This window comes from Cervus elaphus, chromosome 26, assembly GCF_910594005.1.
Source record: "Cervus elaphus chromosome 26, mCerEla1.1, whole genome shotgun sequence".
NCBI lineage: Eukaryota > Metazoa > Chordata > Mammalia > Artiodactyla > Cervidae > Cervus > Cervus elaphus.
In genome coordinates this window covers 45863415-45883059 of record NC_057840.1, presented here as the reverse complement: position 1 = coordinate 45883059, position 19645 = coordinate 45863415, and the positions used below count along the sequence as shown (strand labels likewise).

Here is a 19645-nt window from a genome sequence, read left to right as displayed (position 1 = left end):
ATGTTGTAATTTACTAACTTGAAGGTTTGAAAACTACTACCTGTGGGCCAAATCTGGCCCTTGGTCTGGTTTGTAAATAAAGTTTTATTTAAACACAGCCATGCCCATTCACATACACATTGGTTGCTTTTGCCCTATGATGGCAGAATAATATAAATATAGCAGTGGCCATATAGCCATTTTTAGGCCATAGCCTAAAAATAGTTCTACCTGACTCTTTACAGAAAAAATGTTTGCTGTTCTGTGTACAAAATGCAAAGTTTTTTTTTTTTTTTTTTTTACAGATGAGATTTGAAAGGTATGAGATTCCTGATTTTTCTTTTCACTGTTATCCCATGATTAAACTGCACTGAGGACTAATTTTGAGTAAGGTTTTCTGACAGTACATGATGTACAAGTTCTTATATATTCCTGAGAACTTCTCCATGAAGGAGATATCTCTATTTAAGATAAAATAAACTCAGATAATTTAGAAAGATTTTCCTATCAAATAGCTAATAGTAGGAACATTTTCCAAATATTTTCTGGTATTTTCAGTGAATTATTAGTCAGTTCATAGAAGAACTTTCATAGGTCAAATTCTCCCCACTCCAATTTGTTTACTTTTTTGTTTGTTTGTTTTTGTTTTATTTTCTTTACTCTCTAGAGTTTTATTTTGAATACAGAGCATTCATTTTGACTATTGACTATTGCATTTATTTTTAGATAGACCAAAACCTTCTATTTTGACCTCTGTTCGGTGTACAGAGACTATTCATGTGCAATTCTGATTGCACAATCTAACATGATTTCTTGTTTCCCAGTGAGGGTGTAAGTAAGTGCATTGCTATTATTTTTCTAAAGACTGGGAGATGGCTGGCCATCCTGGTGTCTCCTACCAGGCCTAACCCTGAGCGGAGGGGTGAGAGGCAGGGGCCTGGACCAGTACTGGAGTCCTAGGGCTGCTGGACTCTGTTAGCGCTTCCCCAGAGAAGGCTCTGAACACGAGACAAGTCACCAGAGCAGAAACGGCTTTGTTGGCAAGAGAGGCCAGCATTCCTGGCTTAAGCCCCTGGTGTGAAGAATCTGCCTGCTAATGCAGGAGACCTGGGTTCAATCACTGGGTCAGGAAGATTCTCTGGAGAAGGAAATGGCAATCCACTCCAGTATCCAGATTCTGGAGAATCTCATGGACAGAGGAGACTTGCGGGCTACAGTCCATGGGGTCACAAAGAGCTGGGCACGACTGAGTGGCTAACACTACCACTACTGCTGAAGTCTCATTTATTTGATCTGATTCTGACCCGGTCCAGATTTGCAGTCTCCTTCTCCCAGTATCATCACCACCCATCCTTACTCCTCAAACACCCACTTGACTGTCTTGCTTCTAAAGATCTCTGCCTATAAACTGGGGCTTAGTGAACAAGTCTGAAAGAGCCTCCAGGGATCGCCAGGGTCCCAGTGAGCCCAGGAGACAGAGAAAAGATTACATGAGGTCCCAAGAAAAGGGGCTGAATGAAGATTATGCTTCTGCCAATAAGTAGAATGCACACAGCAAGTAAAATGAAGTTCCGTTCTGAACACTGGCGTGCCTTACTATACTTTTCCACACAGTTTGGGTAGGTGTGAACTGTGAATAAGAAAGTGACCAGTGACAAATTGGAGAGCAGACATTGAGGGTCTATTTTTTAAAGATGTGGCTGGTTGAGACAAGGCTGAAAGGCAGGGACCGTCCTATGCTCAGGCTCACTAGAGCAAGGCCAGGGTGAATGCTGTCTAGTCACCACAGGGCTGTTTTATTCAATTAAAAATTAATTCTTGAGAACCAGATGGTGGCAGGGACGCAGACTGCCCACAGCTGTCAGGGTCCCTGAGTGACTGGCCGTTGGAGGTGGACCTCCGCAGCCCATGGAAGGCAGCCCACGTGAGGACAGCCGTGCCAGCTATGACCCTCAGCTGGGACCACAGGACTCTGTCTGCCCGTCCATCAGCCTCAATGCCTGGCACGTCCTCAGTCAGATGCTTGGTAGATGCCCAACACGTACTTGATGTGGACAAAAAGGATAGTCAAATATGACGAGGACAAATAGAACACTTCGTGTATTAAAATCTGAAGGTTTTAACCCCAAATTTGGGGGTGAGGTAGCGAGTGAGAAATGTGAAAGTGTTAGTCGCTCAGTCATGTCTGACTCTTTGCAACCCCATGGACGGTAGCCCGCCAGGCTTCTTCTGTCCGTGGGATTCTTCAGGCAGGAATACTGGAGTGGGTTGCCGTTTCCTATTCCAGGGGACCTTCCCTACCCAGGGACTGAACCCAGGTCTGCCTCATTGATCCCATGGTAAGGCAGATCCCTTACCATCTGAGTCACCATTTAAACTGTAGAAGAAAGAGTTTTACTCACAGTTGCTGGCTTATTTGAAATCGCAATCCTGCTCTTTCCCCCTGCCCCGTTTCTAATCCCCATCACATGATCAACTTATTTTTTATTCATATTTCCCTTCTCATTTTCTTATTGCCATGTGTATCTCTGCTAAAATGTCATCTCCACTTTGAGCATGTATTAGCCAGGAAAGTTTGTAGAAGGACTTCCCTGGTGGTTCAGTGGTTAAGAATCCGCCTTCTGATGCAGGGGACCTGGGTTCAATCCCTGGTCGGGGGACTAAGATCACACATGCTACAGGGAAACTAAGCCTGTGCACCTCAATTGCTGAGTCTGTGAGCTCTGGACCCCATGTGCCATAACTACAGAGGCCACAGGGCACACCTAAGACTCACCATGCGTGCATGTGTGTGCTAAGTCACACCAGTCGTGTTTAACTCTGTGAGATGCTATGGATTGTGGCCCACCAAGGTCCTCTGTCCATGGAAACCTCCAGGCAAAAATACTGGATTGGGTGGCCATGCCCTTCTCTAGGGGATCTTCCCGACCCAGCGATTGAACCTGTATCTCTTATGCCTCCTGCGTTAGCAGTCAAGTTCTTTACCACTGGTGCCACTGGGAAGTTCAAGACCGAACACAGTCAAATAAACATTGTTTTTTAAAGGAAAGACTGTGGAAATGAGGAGCACAAATATCTTAGCATCGTTCAACTCGTGTTTCTTTTTCTGTAGGAAAATCAAAAGAAGGAATCCGTGCTCATTAATGTCAAGCAGAAACGGATGGATGGAGACTCAACGTGGACCACACTACCCTGACCCCAGGTGCCCTGGAGAGGGGATCGTGGTGACCACTCACAAGGAGTGGGAAGGTGACCCAGCGCAGAGAAGAGCAGCAAATGTCTGCGCACAATAACACAACCTCCCCCACAGAAGGAGCCGGCGTCCTCTGTGCGTCATTCACCCCGAGCACATAAAGCAAGAGCTTGTGTAACACAGGAACTCCATAACCGTTTGTTTCTGACTTGTTTCCAAATTTCCCATTTCTCCAGCTATCGGTGCCAGAGGAAAAAGCATTTCCTGCATCCTGGGGGCAGCGTGTGTGCATGCTGTTGTTCACGTGTGGTAAAGCTGCCGTAAGAAAAATTATTATGTGAAAAGATTCACTGTGTTGTCTAATATGTAGCCCAGGCTTCATTCCCCAAGCGGCAAAGGCAATCGAATCACTTACCTCTTGAGATCTAAAACATTACGATAATCATGCTTATCTTATAAGTGAGCTGGAAATCCAGTTTTTATCCAGGATGCTCCTTTCCCCAATCCCAAGGATTACTCCAGCTTGTCCATGAATTCATTTCTGAGGACCAGGCAACATCAGTTAATGAAGGAACTCGGGGGCCCTCACGGCGGCTGAGCTCAGCAAACCACGTGGTCAGTCTCCTCCGCCATTCCCCGCCCCCTCACGTGGCGCTGGCTGTGGCCCCTGGGGTTCCGAGCAGCGCGCCAAAGCCGGGCATCTTCCGCAGACAGGGCCTGCTAAGCGGCGGCGAGCTCTTGCCGACTCGAGGTCCTGGTCTTTACCCGATCACCTCTGCAGAGGCTGCCGGCTCACCCGGACTCAGAGTAAGAGAATATGTTCCTTCTCGTTCGTGTTCAGTTAGACGCATCCAACAGAAAAACAGCGTGGGAAGCAAGCGTCACGGTTGTTGGTGCTGCGAGGGTCGTGTCAGATCACCTGTAGACAGCATTTTCTCCAGGACGTTTCCAAATACAGCAAAGAGACGTCAAACAGAGTCAGGGTCCAGCATCAAAAAAGGTGCCAAGAACCTTTTTTCCTTCTCCGTGGCCATTTCCTGGTGTCCTCCTTCCCTTAGGGAGCTTTTCCTCTCAGCTCTTTGTCCCCCCTCCCGCGTCATATATTCTTCATTGGAGCTAGGTTCTCAGGTACATACCTCTGTGTCACAGAGGGAAACGGTGGCTGGGAGGGCCAGTTGTCACGTGTGTGGGTAGTTCATAAACCCCAGGTTCCTGACAAGTTTAACATACCCTTAAGTCTTCCCAGCTGAAAGGAACACTCAATTCCGTCTTCCTAAAACAAGCAGTCATCTTGCTCAAAGTAAAATGCCAATTCATGACCAAAAAAGCAGAAGCTGCCTGAAACTTTTTATTTGGCAGCTGTCTAGCTTCATCACTGACTCAGTGGACGTTGAGTTTGAGCAAGCTCCTGGAGTTGGTGATGAACAGGGAGGCTGGGTGTGCTGCAGTCCATGGGGTCGCAAAGAGTTGGACACGACTGAGCCATCAAACTGAACTGAACCGAGCTCCGGCCTGGTGCACTGGGAAGACCCAGAGGGATCAGGTAGAGAGGGAGGTGGGAGGGGGGATCGGGATGGGGAATACGTGTAAATCCATGGCTGATTCATGTCAGTGTATGACAAAAACCACTACAATATTGTGAAGTAATTAGCCTCCAACTAATAAAAATAAATGAAAAAAAAAAGAAAAAAAATAAAATAAAAAAATAAAGTCTTTTTTCTCAAGAAAAAAAAAATCTGAAGATTCAGTCTCTGCTGATACCCTACACCTTTTTTTAAAAAGTGTATTTTCACTTCCTGGGACCACTTATGACAAGTCCCAACAATTTCTATCTGCTGGACATCACAGAAAAGGATGTTGGAAAAAAATAAAACCAGATAGGGATTTGAGATACCCGCTTCTGACTTCAGGTAATGTACTCCTCTACTAGGGTCTGGGGGCTTCCCTGCTGGCTCAGATGGTGAAGAATCTACCTGCGTGCAGGAGACCTGAGCTCGATCCTTGCGGCAGGAAGATCCCCTGGAGAAGCGAGTGGCTACCCACTCTAGTATTCTGGCTTGGAGAATCCCATGGATGAAGGAGCCTGGCAGGCTACAGTCCACGCAGTTGCAGAGTCGGACATGACTGAACGATTAACACAAGATACAACTAGGGTCTGTGTTTCCTCTCAATAGCTGTATCACTAATAATAAAAGTTCATATGATTCATCAAATATTATATAGTTTTTATAAGCAATCATGGACCCAAGTGAGATTTTTATTCTGACATCTTTATATTTAGTTAAATTTCATGCAATGTTGAACTGACCAAACTGTTTTAATTCATATGGTTCACAAAAATTTACTTTGCCATTTAAAACAATAAAGAAATTTCCAGAAATAGAATGTGTGTGTATGCTCATTCATGTTTGATTCTTTGCGACCGCATGGACTGTAGCCTACCAGGCTCCTCTGTCCGTGGGATTTCCCAGTCTAGAATACTAGAGCGCATTGACATTTCCTACTCCAGGGGATCTTTCTGACCCAGGGTTCAAACCCATGTCTCATGTATCCCCCGCATTGGCAGGTAGGTTCTTTACCACTGAGCCACCTGGGAAGCCTGCAAATGTATTAAAAAATTAATTTCCACAATTATTCCCTATGCAAATGTCTGTTGTTTGAAGACAGCATTAATTAAGTCACCTTTATTGTTTCATATCAGTACAACCCTAAAACGTAAAAGTAAATTAAAAAAGTGTAGCAAAAAATAAATTATTAGTTTTAAGAACATAAATACTTCAAAGGTATTTTCTAATACCCAGTGCTATCTTTTCATTCTAAACACATTTATAAACACATATAAGATAAAGAAAAGGACTTACCATAACAAAGTTTCAGTTAAAAGCTGAGAAAATTGCTCAATTCCTGACAATTTAAGTGCTTTTGTTGACTCTCATGTATTATTTAAAAGTACTAGTGAATGCACTTATGAATTCTGTTTCTAATGGAATTCTAATGGAATAAAATGAAGAAGACAGTAATTAAAGTATTGAGAGTTTACAAATAATTTTTAGCTGACATCAAGTTAAGTATTAATACATAAGAAGTTAGTGTCACATGACAGAGTACCATTTTTTGAAGAAACTCACCTTCTTTTTTCAAAATCAGGACAAAACACAAATCGCCCCAGCAAGTTATTATCTCAGTGTTTCTTAATAGAAATTGCAAATACAATGGCAAATATATTTTTAAAATTTCTTCTTCTGTTAATTATTATAAATTTCATCATAAAGCACCATACATTTTTGCACATCATATGAGACACCACATACATTTCCTTTGACTCTAATTCTTAACTCCATTTTCCCAATTTTAAAGTTGTGTAGAAATTTTTTCTTTAGCTTTCAAATATTTATTTCTAGTATAAAAATGGCATTTGTGGGGTCTTTACAAAATAAGTGTTTCTATTCTGTATTTAACATATTGTGAGTGTGAAAGTGTTAGTCAGTCGTGTCCGACTGTTTGTGACCCCATGGACTGTAGCCTGCCAGGCTCCTCTGTTCATGGAATTCCGCAGGCAAGAAGATGAGTGGGCTGCCATTTCCTCCTCCAGGTCATCTTCCCCACTCAGGGATCAAACCCAGGTCTTCCACACTGTGGGCAGCTTCCTTATTTTCTGAGTCACCTGGGAAGCCCACTCTAAGGAAATTTGAAAAAGCTGATAATATCAAGCTCCAAAGGAGTTTAACTTGAGGTGTGTCTGACAGAACAATTTTCATACCAAATTTATTTTGAAAAGGCTAAAATTGTGAAACTATGTCAAAGCCATCACTTTGAATGTGAGACAATTTCCTTAGAATATTTGTCATTTTTGATGTTATTGTACTTATACACAATAAAGGTGATATTGCATGGTTCCACTTTTACTTAGAATGTAGAAAACTGCAATAAAATACTGTCCTCACCACAACAATTGATAGCAGTTGGACAAACTATAAAATTATGTCTTTATTCAGCCTGTCAGAGAGTCATAAAGCAATAAGGTAAAATGAATCCCAATACATGACAAGCCCCTCAGAGGACAGAAGGGGCATATAAATTATTTCATCTTTGGTGGAACATGAGAGGAAGCGGTAGCAATCATATCTGGCAACAAAATATTCTTCAACACTCACACATTTCTAAAGACAGAGTGTGTGCCTGTGTGATGGTTTAGAATCTGTGGGAGGCCCAGACATCACAGGAGGCCGCCCCTGCTTGCCGGCTCTGGCCCACAGGCCGCCCTGGAGGCCTGAGAGAAAGATTGGAGACTCAGCCGCGCTGCCTGTGCCTACAGGTGACGCCGGCCTGTCGAGACTCACAGGCCCAACCGCGCAGTGTGGGCCCCGCGCACAGGAAGTGAGTACCTTTACTTCCGGGAGAGCCAGGAAGTTCTCCTGCCTCACGGTCTCGGGAAATGGTCAGCAGCTGTCGAAGGAGGGTGGACACCCTGCCCATCTCTGTCTTGCAAGCGTACAGAGTGAAATTACCTGCCACGGAGGGAAGCAGAGGAAAGCCACTCACGAGCACAGCCATGCACGGACACACAAGAGGGTGTGGCTGAGACTGCGGAGCAAGGAAACGCCAGCGTGTGTTCAGAGCCCCGCTGACACCGCGGGGCCTGCAGCCTGGGGAGGGGGCGGCGGGGGAGGGGGAGGAGGGGGATGTGGGGGAGGGAGGAAGGGGCGGCGGGGGAGGGGGCGGCGGGAGAGGGGAAGTCGGGGAGGGGGCAGGGGGGGAGAGGGGGCAAGCCTGCCCTGCTCGGCTGCAAGAGGAGGCGCCCGACAGTGACCAGGGATGCACAGAAGCATACATGTGCACGCACGCAGACATACACGCACACACACACAGACACACATACATAGACACACACACACGCACACACACAACAGACACACACACACACACAAACAGCACACACATACACAGACACACACACACAGACACACACACACAGACACACACACACACAACAGACACACACACAGACACACACACAGACACACAGACACACATAAACACACACACAAAAACACACACAGACACACCACACACACAGACACACCACACACACAACACACACAGACACACACAAACACACACACACACAACACACACACAGACACACATACACACAGACACACCACACCCACAGACACACACACACAACACACACAGACACACGCACACACAACATATGCAGACACACACAGACACACACATACACACAACACACACACAAACACACAGACACACACACACAGACACACCACACACACAGACACACACACACAACACACACAGACACACGCACACACAACATACACAGACACACACAGACACACAAACAGCACACACAGACACACATACACAGACACACACACAAACACACACACAACACACACACAACACACACGCAGACACACACCACACACACAGATACACAGACACACAGACACACACACACACAGACACACAGACACACACACACACATACACAGACACACACAGACAAACACACAGACACACCACACACACAACACACACACAAACACACACACATACACAACACACACACAAACACACGCAGACACACAACACACACGCACACACAGAGACACACATAAACACACACACAGACACACCACACACACAGACACACACACAACACACACACACACAACATACACAGACACACACAGACACACATGCACACACACAGACACACACAGACACACACAAACAGCACACACAGACACACAGACACAGACACACACACAGACACAACACACACACACAGACACACACGCACACACACACCACACACACAGACACACAGACACACACAAACACACACAAACAGCACACACACAGACACACACACAACACACACACACCACACACACACACCACATACACCACACACACAGACACACATGCACACACACAGACACACATGCACACACAACATACACAGACACACACACAACACACACACAACACACAGACACAACACACAAACCACACAGACACACACACAAAAGACACACCACACACACAGACACACACACACAAGCAAACAAAGAAACCAAATGCCAAGATAAAGAACTCAACAGGCATGCCCAAAACCAAGGCACAGCAGAGGCAAAATCTGATGAAGATCAATGGAATTTTTCCAACTGAAACAGAGAGAAAGAAGAAATAAGAAAAACAATCTAAAATCCCTGTCCAAAGGTGTAATACGCACTTAATTGGAATTTCAGAAGGAGAAGAGGGAGACAGTAGAAGATGAAATATTGAAGACAGAAAGGCCAGAAATATTAACAGAACTAATAAAAAGAAACAAACCACAGAACCCAAAATCTCAAGAACCTCTAGAAGAATTTTAAAAACATCAAGCTTATCAGGTCAAACTACTAGAAATTGAAGATGGGGAGAAAATTTTGACAACATCAGAGATAAAAGGAAAAAAATGTAGATAAGGAGAAATAGAGATGAATATAATAGCAGGTTTGGCATCAGGAACTATGCAAATAAGAAGACAAAAGAGTTGCACATTCAAAGTTCTGAATGAAAAACCTGAAAACCTATAATCTTCCATCGTATCATGTGAAGATATATTTCAAAAGTGAAGGAAAAGCCTTTTCCAGAAAATCAAAACTTGAATGGTATCACTGAAAGCAAATCAACTTTATAAAACCTTTATAATATAGTTCCTTAGAAAGAATGTGACAATATAGAAAAAAAAAAAATGTTTAAGAGTGTGAGAAGTAATAAACATGTTGGTAAACATAAAAGACATTTTACTTATTTGTAATCTCTTTAAAACAAAAATGAATATCTAAAATTAATAGCAGCAAGACTTTGCTGTTTCTACAATATGTAAAATTAAGAAAGTATGGCAAAAATAAAATTAAGAAATTAGGAATGGCATTGTGTACATTTGGATTATGATCTACATGAGGAGATATATGTGTATGTAGCCTGCTTCAAGTTAATGATATATACTATAAACCATAGGGATCAACAAATGAAAAATCATAATAAAAAAAAAGTATATGGATAAATCAATAGTTGAGATGAAAGTGAATAGTAAAATGCATTCAGTTAGTTCAAAAATGTGGAAAACATGTGCAGAAGAAACAAATATATTTAGAAGAAATAGAAAACAAATTCCCAGCCATTATCAATAATTCTATTAACATAGAAGGTCTAGAGTCTCTAAGTACAAGGAAACATAATAATATTGGATATAAAAGAAATACCCAACAAGATTTTTTATAAGAAATCTACTTTAAGTAGAAAGATACATAAATTAAAAGTAAAAGGATGGAGAAAGACATATCATTCAAATTCTAAGTAGTAGGAAGCTGGGGAGGCTCTATTAGCTTCAAGCAAGGTAAACCTTAGAAAAAGAAATATTACCAAAGATAAAACAGGACCATCCTTAATGACATAGAGACCAAGGCACCAAAAAGATGTAACAATCTTAATACAAATGCACCAAATAATAGAGTCAAAATATGTAAAGCAAAAGTTGACAGAACTAAAAGGAGAAATAGAAAAGTCTATTTGCATAATTGAAGACCAACTCTTCCTCAGTAATTGAGGGAGGGTTAAAGGACTGGGCATATTGCATGCACTGCACCACTATAAACCCTCAGCCATGTCCAACTCTTTGTGACCCAATTGGCTGTATCCTCTGTTCATGGGATTCTCCAGGCAAGAATACTGGAGTGGGTAGCCATTCCCTTCTTCTAGGGGATCGTCCCTGACCTAGGGATTGATCCTGGGTCTCCTGCATTGCAGGTGGATTCTTTATCATCTGAGCTATCAGGAAAAACCTAACAATTAACTGTAACCACTGATTTCTCAACAGCAGAGCAGAATCCAGAAGACAACAAGATAATAGGTTCAAACCACTGGAGAAAATTATTACAAGCCTAAAAACTGTACACAGAGTTAAAATAACCATTCAAAAACCAAATAAAGAAAAGACATTTTTTGGGTGAAGACTGAGTAGGTTTACTACTATAGGTGGACATAAAAGGAACTTCTAGAGAGATGTTTTAGAAAGAAAGAAAAGGATATTAGAACAAAGATCTAAGAATGGGAGCAAAAACTGTGATAAGGAAATTAGTAAATAGGATTTAAATTGAAAACAATTAACTACAGTAAGAATAATAATGTTTGATTTTTGGAATTAAAAACATTGCTCTGAAATGTTAGAAAGCAACTTTGAAGCAAGATAGACGGAATTGGAGTAGTGTTCTAAGATCCATAGATTGCTTGGGAAGAGAAAGATACAATGATTAATGTTAGCCATTCTGTATGCATGATAGAAAGCTAAGAACACACAATGAAGAAATGGGATTAGCAATAAAATTTCCAGAAGAAAAGAAAAACTGGAATTAAAAAAATGATAATAAAAATAAGACCAAAAAAAGTAGGATCAAAATTGGGGAAATAAGACAAATACAAAGTATAACACAATATGATTAAAATTAATTTTAAATATTTAGATATTTTAAATAGCCATAAATATAACATAAAATGAACAAATCACACTTTCTCAACACAGGGAAGTTAATATTGAATTAAGAAACAACTCTCCAAAAATATGGAATGGTTTTTCATTAAATAACTCAGATTAAAATGTAACATTAATAAAAATTTGAAAATATATATGTAGATAGCAATAATGATAAAGTAATACTAGCTCCAAGGTTTGTATAATAAAATTATATTGGTATTTTAAAGTGTTTATAAAATGCTATTTACAATTATATATTTTTTAATTATTATAGTAAAAGAGGAAAAATAATATAAAATATATGAGGTAATCATCCAACTAAAAAATGTTTGGATAAAGAACATTAGAATTAAGGGGAAAAAATTGAAAGCAAAAGTAAAAGAGCGAACAAAAAGACAAAAGTTTACTGTAGGTAAGGATGAGTTAATACTCAGTATCTGCCAAGATTACTTTTTCCTAAAAAATAGAAAGCAAATATAACATAAAAAAATTTAAGGTGACACAATTACAGACAAAATGAGTTACCTTTGAGAACAAGTGATTATTACCAAAAATCTATGATAATGGATTTTGTAACTACAGATATATGTCTGAGAAATGTAACAAAACCAATATGTAAAAAAGATAAAACCAACCAAAATTGTAATCATTTTTTTAAGAAATTAACTTATTATCCAAAAGTTCATTCATTAAAGTAAAAACATAAAATCTAGTTTTACAAGTAAGGTCCACCAAAATTTCACAGATAATAAAATTTCAACCAGTTCAGTTCAGTCACTCAGTCATGTCCGACTCTGCAACCCCATGGACTGCATTACACCAGGCTTCCCTGTCCATCACCAACTCCCAGAGCTTGCTCAAAGTCATGTCCATCAAGTCAGTGATGCCGTCCAACCACCTCATCCTCTGTCATCCCCTTCTCCTCCTGCCTTGAATCTTATACAAATTTCAATATTATACAAATTATCTGAGGATAGGGAAAAATGTATTTCCTAAGCAATTTAAAGAATCTGGAATAGTTTTAGTAATACAATTGATAGAAGGCAGTTGAAAGCAATATTACATGCAAATTTCATTTTCTTATGCATCTAAATACTGAAAACAATATTAGCTGGTAAAATCCAGTAAAGTACTGAATATTACATACATTATGGCTAAGCTGAATTTATTTTAGGAAGGCTAGCTGTTTTTATATTTTAAAATATTCTAATTTACTTTTTCGTTTATAAGATTAAAAGGGGAAAGAAACTACATGCATCATAACGTAGATGAACTTGGAAAAATTAATCAACAGAAAGCCATTCATTCATTATAAAATCTCTTAGCTAAATAGTGATGGTTTTAAACCCAAAAACTGTATCTTTACTAAACTGGTAACCTTTTACTTACTTATGACTTCCCTGGTAGCTAAGCTGGTAAAGAATATGCCTGCAATGGAGGAGACCCCAGTTTGATTCCTGGGTCAAGAAGATCCTCTGAAGAAAGGATTGGCTACCCACTCCAGTACTTTTTGGCCTTCCCTGGTGGCCAGAAAAATCTGTCTTCAACTTGGGAGACCCGGGTTCAAATGCTGGGTTGGGAAGATCCTCTGGAGAAGGGAAAGGCTACCCACTCCAGTGTTCCATGCGGTCGCAAAGACTCCGACATGACTTAGTGACTTTTCATGGTTTTAAAAGCCCATGATCTTTTGAACCTGTTTTTCTTTTTTTTAATATTTAATGAAGGAATTTAACAAGGTCTCTGAATATGAACATAATATAAAACCAATTATATTACTATACAATATATATTTTTAAATGATTGCAATTAAAAAATACTGTTTACAGTAGCAATAAAATATTTGTATCTAGAAATGTCTAAAAAAGGCACACATCTTTAAGAAAAAATAATAATATATAGCTTAACTAAGGACAAAGGAAGAAATCATCAGGAAATAGACCTAACATGTCATGTCTACAGTATCTTAATATCATATCATAAAGGTGTCAAATTTCTGGAAACTGTAAGATCAGTGTAGTTCCAAACATAATCACAAAAGGAGTTCCAATAAAAATTATTAAGCTAAGCCTATACTAAAATAATAATGTAAGTACCAAAAATAACTGATATTTGGGGAAAGAAGACCATTTAGATAATTTTTTAATTAATTAATTTTTTGTTGAAGGATAATTGCTTTACAGAATTTTGTTGTTTTCTGTCAAACCTCAGCATGAATCAGCCATAGGTATACATACATCCCCTCCCCTCTGAACCTCCCTCCCATCTCCCTCCCCATCCCACCCCTCTAGGTTGATACAGAGCCCCTGTTTGAGTTTCCTGCGCCACACAGCAAATTCCCGTTGGCTATCTATTTAACACATGATCATGTAAGTTTCCTTAAAAAGGAATTTAAGGGACTAGATCTGATAGACAGAGTGCCTGATGAACTACAGACAGAGGTTCGTGACATTGTACAGAAGACAAGGATCAAGAGCATCCCTATGGAAAAGAAATGCAAAAAGGCAAAATGGTTGTCTGAGGAGGCCTTACAAATAGCTGTGAAAAGAAGAGAAGTGAAAAGCAAAGGAGAAAAGAAGAGATCAAGCTGGTTTTAGAAAAGGCAGAGGAACCAGAGATCAAATTGCCAACATCTGCTGGATCATCGAAAAAGCAAGAGAGTTCCAGAAAAACATCTATTTCTGCTTCATTGACTATGCCAAAGCCTTTGACTGTGTGGATCACAATAAACTGGAAAATTCTCAAAGAGATGGGAATACCAGACCACCTGACCTGCCTCTTGAGAAACCTATATGCAGGTCAGGAGGCAATAGTTAGAACTGGACATGGAACAACAGACTGGTTCCAAATAGGAAAAGGAGTACATCAAGGCTGTATATTGTCACCCCGCTTATTTAACTTATGTGCGGAGTACATCATGAGAAACGCTGGGCTGGAAGAAGCACAAGCTGGAATCAAGATTGCTGGGAGAAATATCAATAACCTCAGATATGCAGATGACACCACCATTATGGCAGAAAGTGAAGAACTAAAGAGCCTCTTGATGAAAGTGAAAGAGCAGGGTGAAAAAGTTGGCTTAAAGCTCAACATTCAGAAAACTAAGATCACAGCATCTGGTCCCATCACTTCATGGGAAATAGATGGGGAAACAGTGGAAGCAGTGTCAGACTTTATTTTTCTGGGCTCCAAAATCACTGCGGATAGTGACTGCAGCCATGATATTAAAAGACACTTACTCCTTGGAAGGAAAGTTATGACCAACCTAGACAGCATATTAAAAAGCAGAGACATTACTTTGCCAACAAAGGTCCGTCTGGTCAAGGCTATGGTTTTTCCAGTGGTCATGTATGGATGTGAGAGTTGGACTGTGAAGAAAGCTGAGCACCAAAAAATTGATGCTTTTGAACTGTGGTGTTGGAGAAGACTCTTGAAAGTCCCTTGGACTGCAAGGAGATCCAACCAGTCCATCCTAAAGGAGATCAGTCCTGGGTGTTCATTGGAAGGACTGATGCTGAAGCTGAAACTCCAATACTTTGGCCACCTCATGCAAAGAGCTGACTCATTGGAAAAGACCCTGATGCTGGGAGGGATTGAGGGCAGGAAGAGAAGGGGATGACAGAGGATGAGATGGCTGGATGGCATCACTGACTCGATGGACATGAGTTTGAGTAAACTCCGGGAGCTGGTGATGGACAGGGAGGCCTGGTGTGCTGCGATTCATGGGGTCGCAAAGAGTCAGACACAACTGAGCGACTGAACTGAACTGACTGAATGTAAGTTTCCACGTTACTCTTTCCATACATCTCACCCCCCTCCCCTCTCCCCAAGCCCATAATTCTATTCTCTATGTCTGTTTCTCCATTGTTGACCTGTAAATAAATTCTTCAGTACCATTTTTCTAGATTCCATATATATGTGTTAGAAGATGGTATTTATCTTTCTCTTTCTGAATCACTTCACTCTGTATAATAGGTTCTAGATAATTTAAATGTCCAGCACCTACGTTTAACAAAAATATAGACAATAGAATAATATACTATAGGCACAGATACAGACAAACAAACCAGTGGAATAAAATTAAGAGCCTAAAAACAGGGTTCTAGTTTACCCAGGACAAGGAGAAAGATTCAATTTTGGAAGGGTATGTAAGTGTTTTCAACTGTATTGGTAATGTTTCATTATTCATTTTGGATAATTATTGTACAAATTTTATTTTGTTTTTTGTACACTATTATATGTTTTGCTTATGTGATAATAAATTATACACAGAAAATCCAATTATTTTATTATAATCTTCTCATATAAGAGGATCCTGATGGCTCAGAATCTGCCTGGGATGCAGAAGATGTGGGTTTGATCCCTGAGTTGGGAAGATCTCCTGGAGAATTAAGTGGCAACCCACTCCAATATTCTTGCCTGGAGAATTCCATGGATAGAGGAGCCTGGCAGGCTGTAACCCAGGGGTTCGTAAAGAGTCGGACACGACTGAGTGACTGACACTTTCATTTTCACTTTCATATGTAAGAAAGATGTTGTCAAAGGAGAAGTATGCTTCTAGTTTCCAAAAGGCAGGACATTTCCGGTAGCATGGAAACCTAGACTATCAACCTGTCAGAAGCTTTTATTCAGTAGCTCAGTTGTCAGAAGCTTTACTTGCCACTTTAACTTCATAATCATAAAATCACTATATGGAAATTCAGAGTGTCATTTTTGTTATGCAAAATTGGGTAAACATTTTTAAATAAACTGCAAGCTGGACTGTAAAAAAGGCAGAACTTCAAGGACTTGATGGCTTCAAACTGTGGTGCTGGAGAATACTCCTGAGAGTCCCTTGAACAGCAAGGAGATCAAACCTGAATTTAAGGGAAATCAAACCTGAATACTCATTGTGAAGGATGGATGCTGAAGCTGAAGCTCCAGTATTTTAGTAACCTGATGTAAACAGTCAACTCTTTGGAAAAGCCCCTGATTCTGGGAAGGATTGAGGGTAGAAGGAGGAGAGGACATCAGAGGGCGAGATGGCTGGATGACATCACTGATGCAATGGACATGAACCTTTGCAAACTTTGGAAGATGGTGAGGGGCAGGTAGCCCTGGCATGCTGCAGTCCATTGGGTCGCAAAAAGTTGGACAAAACTTTTAATTTTAACAAAATTAAAGTTCCATAAATAAAAAGAAAGTTCAAAGGTTATTTCTCAAAGATTCACAACATTTTTTCCTGGTTGTACTCAGAATCCTTCCATGTTGTTTATAATTGGCATCCTAAATATGTTTTCAATCTTTTAAAGAGCCAAAGAGAGAATCCAAACTTACCAACATTAAATCGTGTAGACTAATTAAAATATCTTCTTTCTTTGTTTTGTCTACTACTATATCAATTCAGTGAGAATAACTCATGATGTTTATGCTAATTAGCAACTTTAATTGGAAATTATAAATGTCTCTTTGACATTGAATAATTGCTTCATAAATGTAGTCTGTTTAGCAATAGCATATTTTATACCATAAGGTCCAAAGAGAATATTGATTAAAAGGTTGCTTGATGATACCAGTTTTGAGAACTACAGAACCATCAATCACTATATACAACTCTTAATTTCATAACTGACAAGATAATTAGGAAAATATTTAGTAACTTCTAATAGGAATAATGCAAGAGAATTTATTTTATTTCCTACCTTTGCACAGGAAAACATGTAAGACAAGGAGACAAGTCAGCAAGAGCAAACCAGAAAAGACATGTTCAACCAATTAGGAGAAAGAGAAAACAGAAATTACAAACAATACAACAATGCCATCGAAAGCATCTAAGGTGATCAGAGCTGGCAGGAAGGCATAAGAAAGAAAAGCAGGAATTGAGACAGAGGTTGGGCACCTGATAGTGAAAAATGGCATTAATTTCCAGGAGATGTACAAAATCGGAGCACATTTGCCTTTACTTAGAACTCTCATGAGTTGGGCTAAGACTGAACAAACAGCAAGTACTTGGAGGACAGAAGAGGAAAGTAATAAAAGTTTGGAGAGTCTCACAGGTGGAAGCTCAAAAGGTGAGCAAACACACAACCCTTGAAGCACATGGATCACCTTAGAAGACATTAAGTACACGACCTTGGAACAGCAGCCGTGAAAGAGTAAGCACACATGCTGATGATAAAGGCCTCCCAAATTTGTAAGATTCTAAGACATAAAGCAAGAAAGTCTAGGCGGGTCCCAGCAGCTCGGGCGGCGGGAGGAGCGGCAGCGGTCAGGCTACTCAGCTTCGCGAAGGCTCTCGGCGCGCCGCGGCCCTCAGGCACCCGGCTCTCGCCCGCCCCGCCGCCACGATGCCCAAGAGGAAGGTCAGCTCCGCCGAGGGGGCGGCGAAGGAGGAGCCCAAGAGGAGATCGGCGAGGTTGTCAGCAAAACCGGCTCCTGCAAAAGTGGAAACGAAGCCAAAAAAGGCGGCGGGAAAGGATAAATCTTCAGACAAAAAAGTGCAAACAAAAGGGAAAAGAGGAGCAAAGGGAAAACAGGCGGAAGTGGCCAACCAAGAGACTAAAGAAGACTTGCCTGCAGAAAATGGAGAGACTAAAAACGAGGAGATTTTCATCTGCTGAAACGTACAACTCTCAGGTGTACTGTTGATGAGAACCACCTGTGTAACCCAAACTCCTATGAAGATACAGAAAATCATCATCACCCAGATGTCCCCTCATGGGTTTTCCTGTTCCACCCTTTTCCCACCCCAGCCTTACCTTATCTACCATAGATTAGCCCAATGCTTTTGAGTTGTGGTGTTGGAGAAGACTCTTGAGAGTCCCGTGGACAACAAGGAGATCAAACCAGTCCATCCTAAAGGAAATCAACTCTGGATGTTCATTGGAAGGACTGATGCTGAAGTTGAAGTTCCAATACTTTGGTCACCTGATGCAAACTGTCAACTCATTGGAAAACACCCTGATGCTGGGAAAGATTGAGGACAGGAGAAGAAGGGGAAAACAGAGGATGAGATTGTTGGATGGCATCACTGACTCAATGGACATAAGTTTGAGCAAACTCTGGGAGATAGTGAAGGATGGGGAAGCCTGGCTTGCTGCAGTCCAAGTCAGACATGACTTAGCAACTGAAGAATTCTAGGACTTCATGGAAATGCGACCCTGTGACATGTACTCTTATAACAGGCTGCTTTCACTCAGAGGAATGTTTCTGACATTCATCCATGCTATTCCATGTGTGGATTGTTCATTCCTGTTTTTTAATCGAAGCATAGTTGATTTACTATGTTGTGTTAGTTTCAGGTGTACAACAAAGTGATTCAGTTATCACTGAATATATAGGATTCCCTGGTGCAGTGATGAAGAATCCACCTGCCAATGCAGGGGATACGGGTTGGATCCCTGGTCCAGGAAGATCCCACATGTCGAGGTAACTAAGCCTGTGTGCCATGACTACCGAGCCTGTGCTTTAGAGCCATTGCTCTGCAACAAGAGAAGCCACCACAATGAGAAACCCGTACATGGCAACTGGAGAGCAGCCTTCACATTGCAACAAAGACCCATTGCAACCAAAAATAAATATAAATAAATAAATAAATAAATTAAAAAAAAAAAAAAGAAAGTCTACACAGGGCTTCTACATTAAAAAAAAAAAAAAAGCACAGTAGTTCTCCCCTAATAATCATGTTTCTGCCCCTGTGGGAAAAGAAATAAACACCATCAACCATAGATGACATATAGGAGAAAACTTACAGTGACCTGTGGAAGGGCAAAAGAAAATGTTCTCTCACCTTGGAGAAGTACAGGAAAATCATCTTGATACCAGACAGTTAGAGATCCTCCACCACTGGGAAAAAAGCTGGATCACACAGAAAGCTCAGTTCCTAAAACCCAGGGACACAGGAGGTAAGACAGAGGCTGAGCCAGGAAAAGAGAATCCCCTGTGTTCAT

General features: G+C 40.9%; 1 protein-coding gene across 1 annotated transcript; it reads left to right on the top strand.

Annotated features, from left to right (window-relative positions):
• The first annotated feature begins 17927 nt into the window (after window positions 1–17927).
• On the top strand, window positions 17928–18557 carry LOC122684234 (non-histone chromosomal protein HMG-14-like). Its single transcript, XM_043888247.1, has one exon. It carries the CDS (start codon window positions 18044–18046, stop codon window positions 18314–18316), a length of 273 nt encoding a protein of 90 aa, XP_043744182.1. The 5' UTR covers window positions 17928–18043; the 3' UTR covers window positions 18317–18557.
• Window positions 18558–19645: the final 1088 nt, after the last annotated feature.

Excerpts from the sequence above, each read along its gene's own strand:
- LOC122684234 (XM_043888247.1), top strand. The coding sequence starts at position 18,044 with ATGCCCAAGAGGAAGGTCAGCTCCGCCGAGGGGGCGGCGAAGGAGGAG.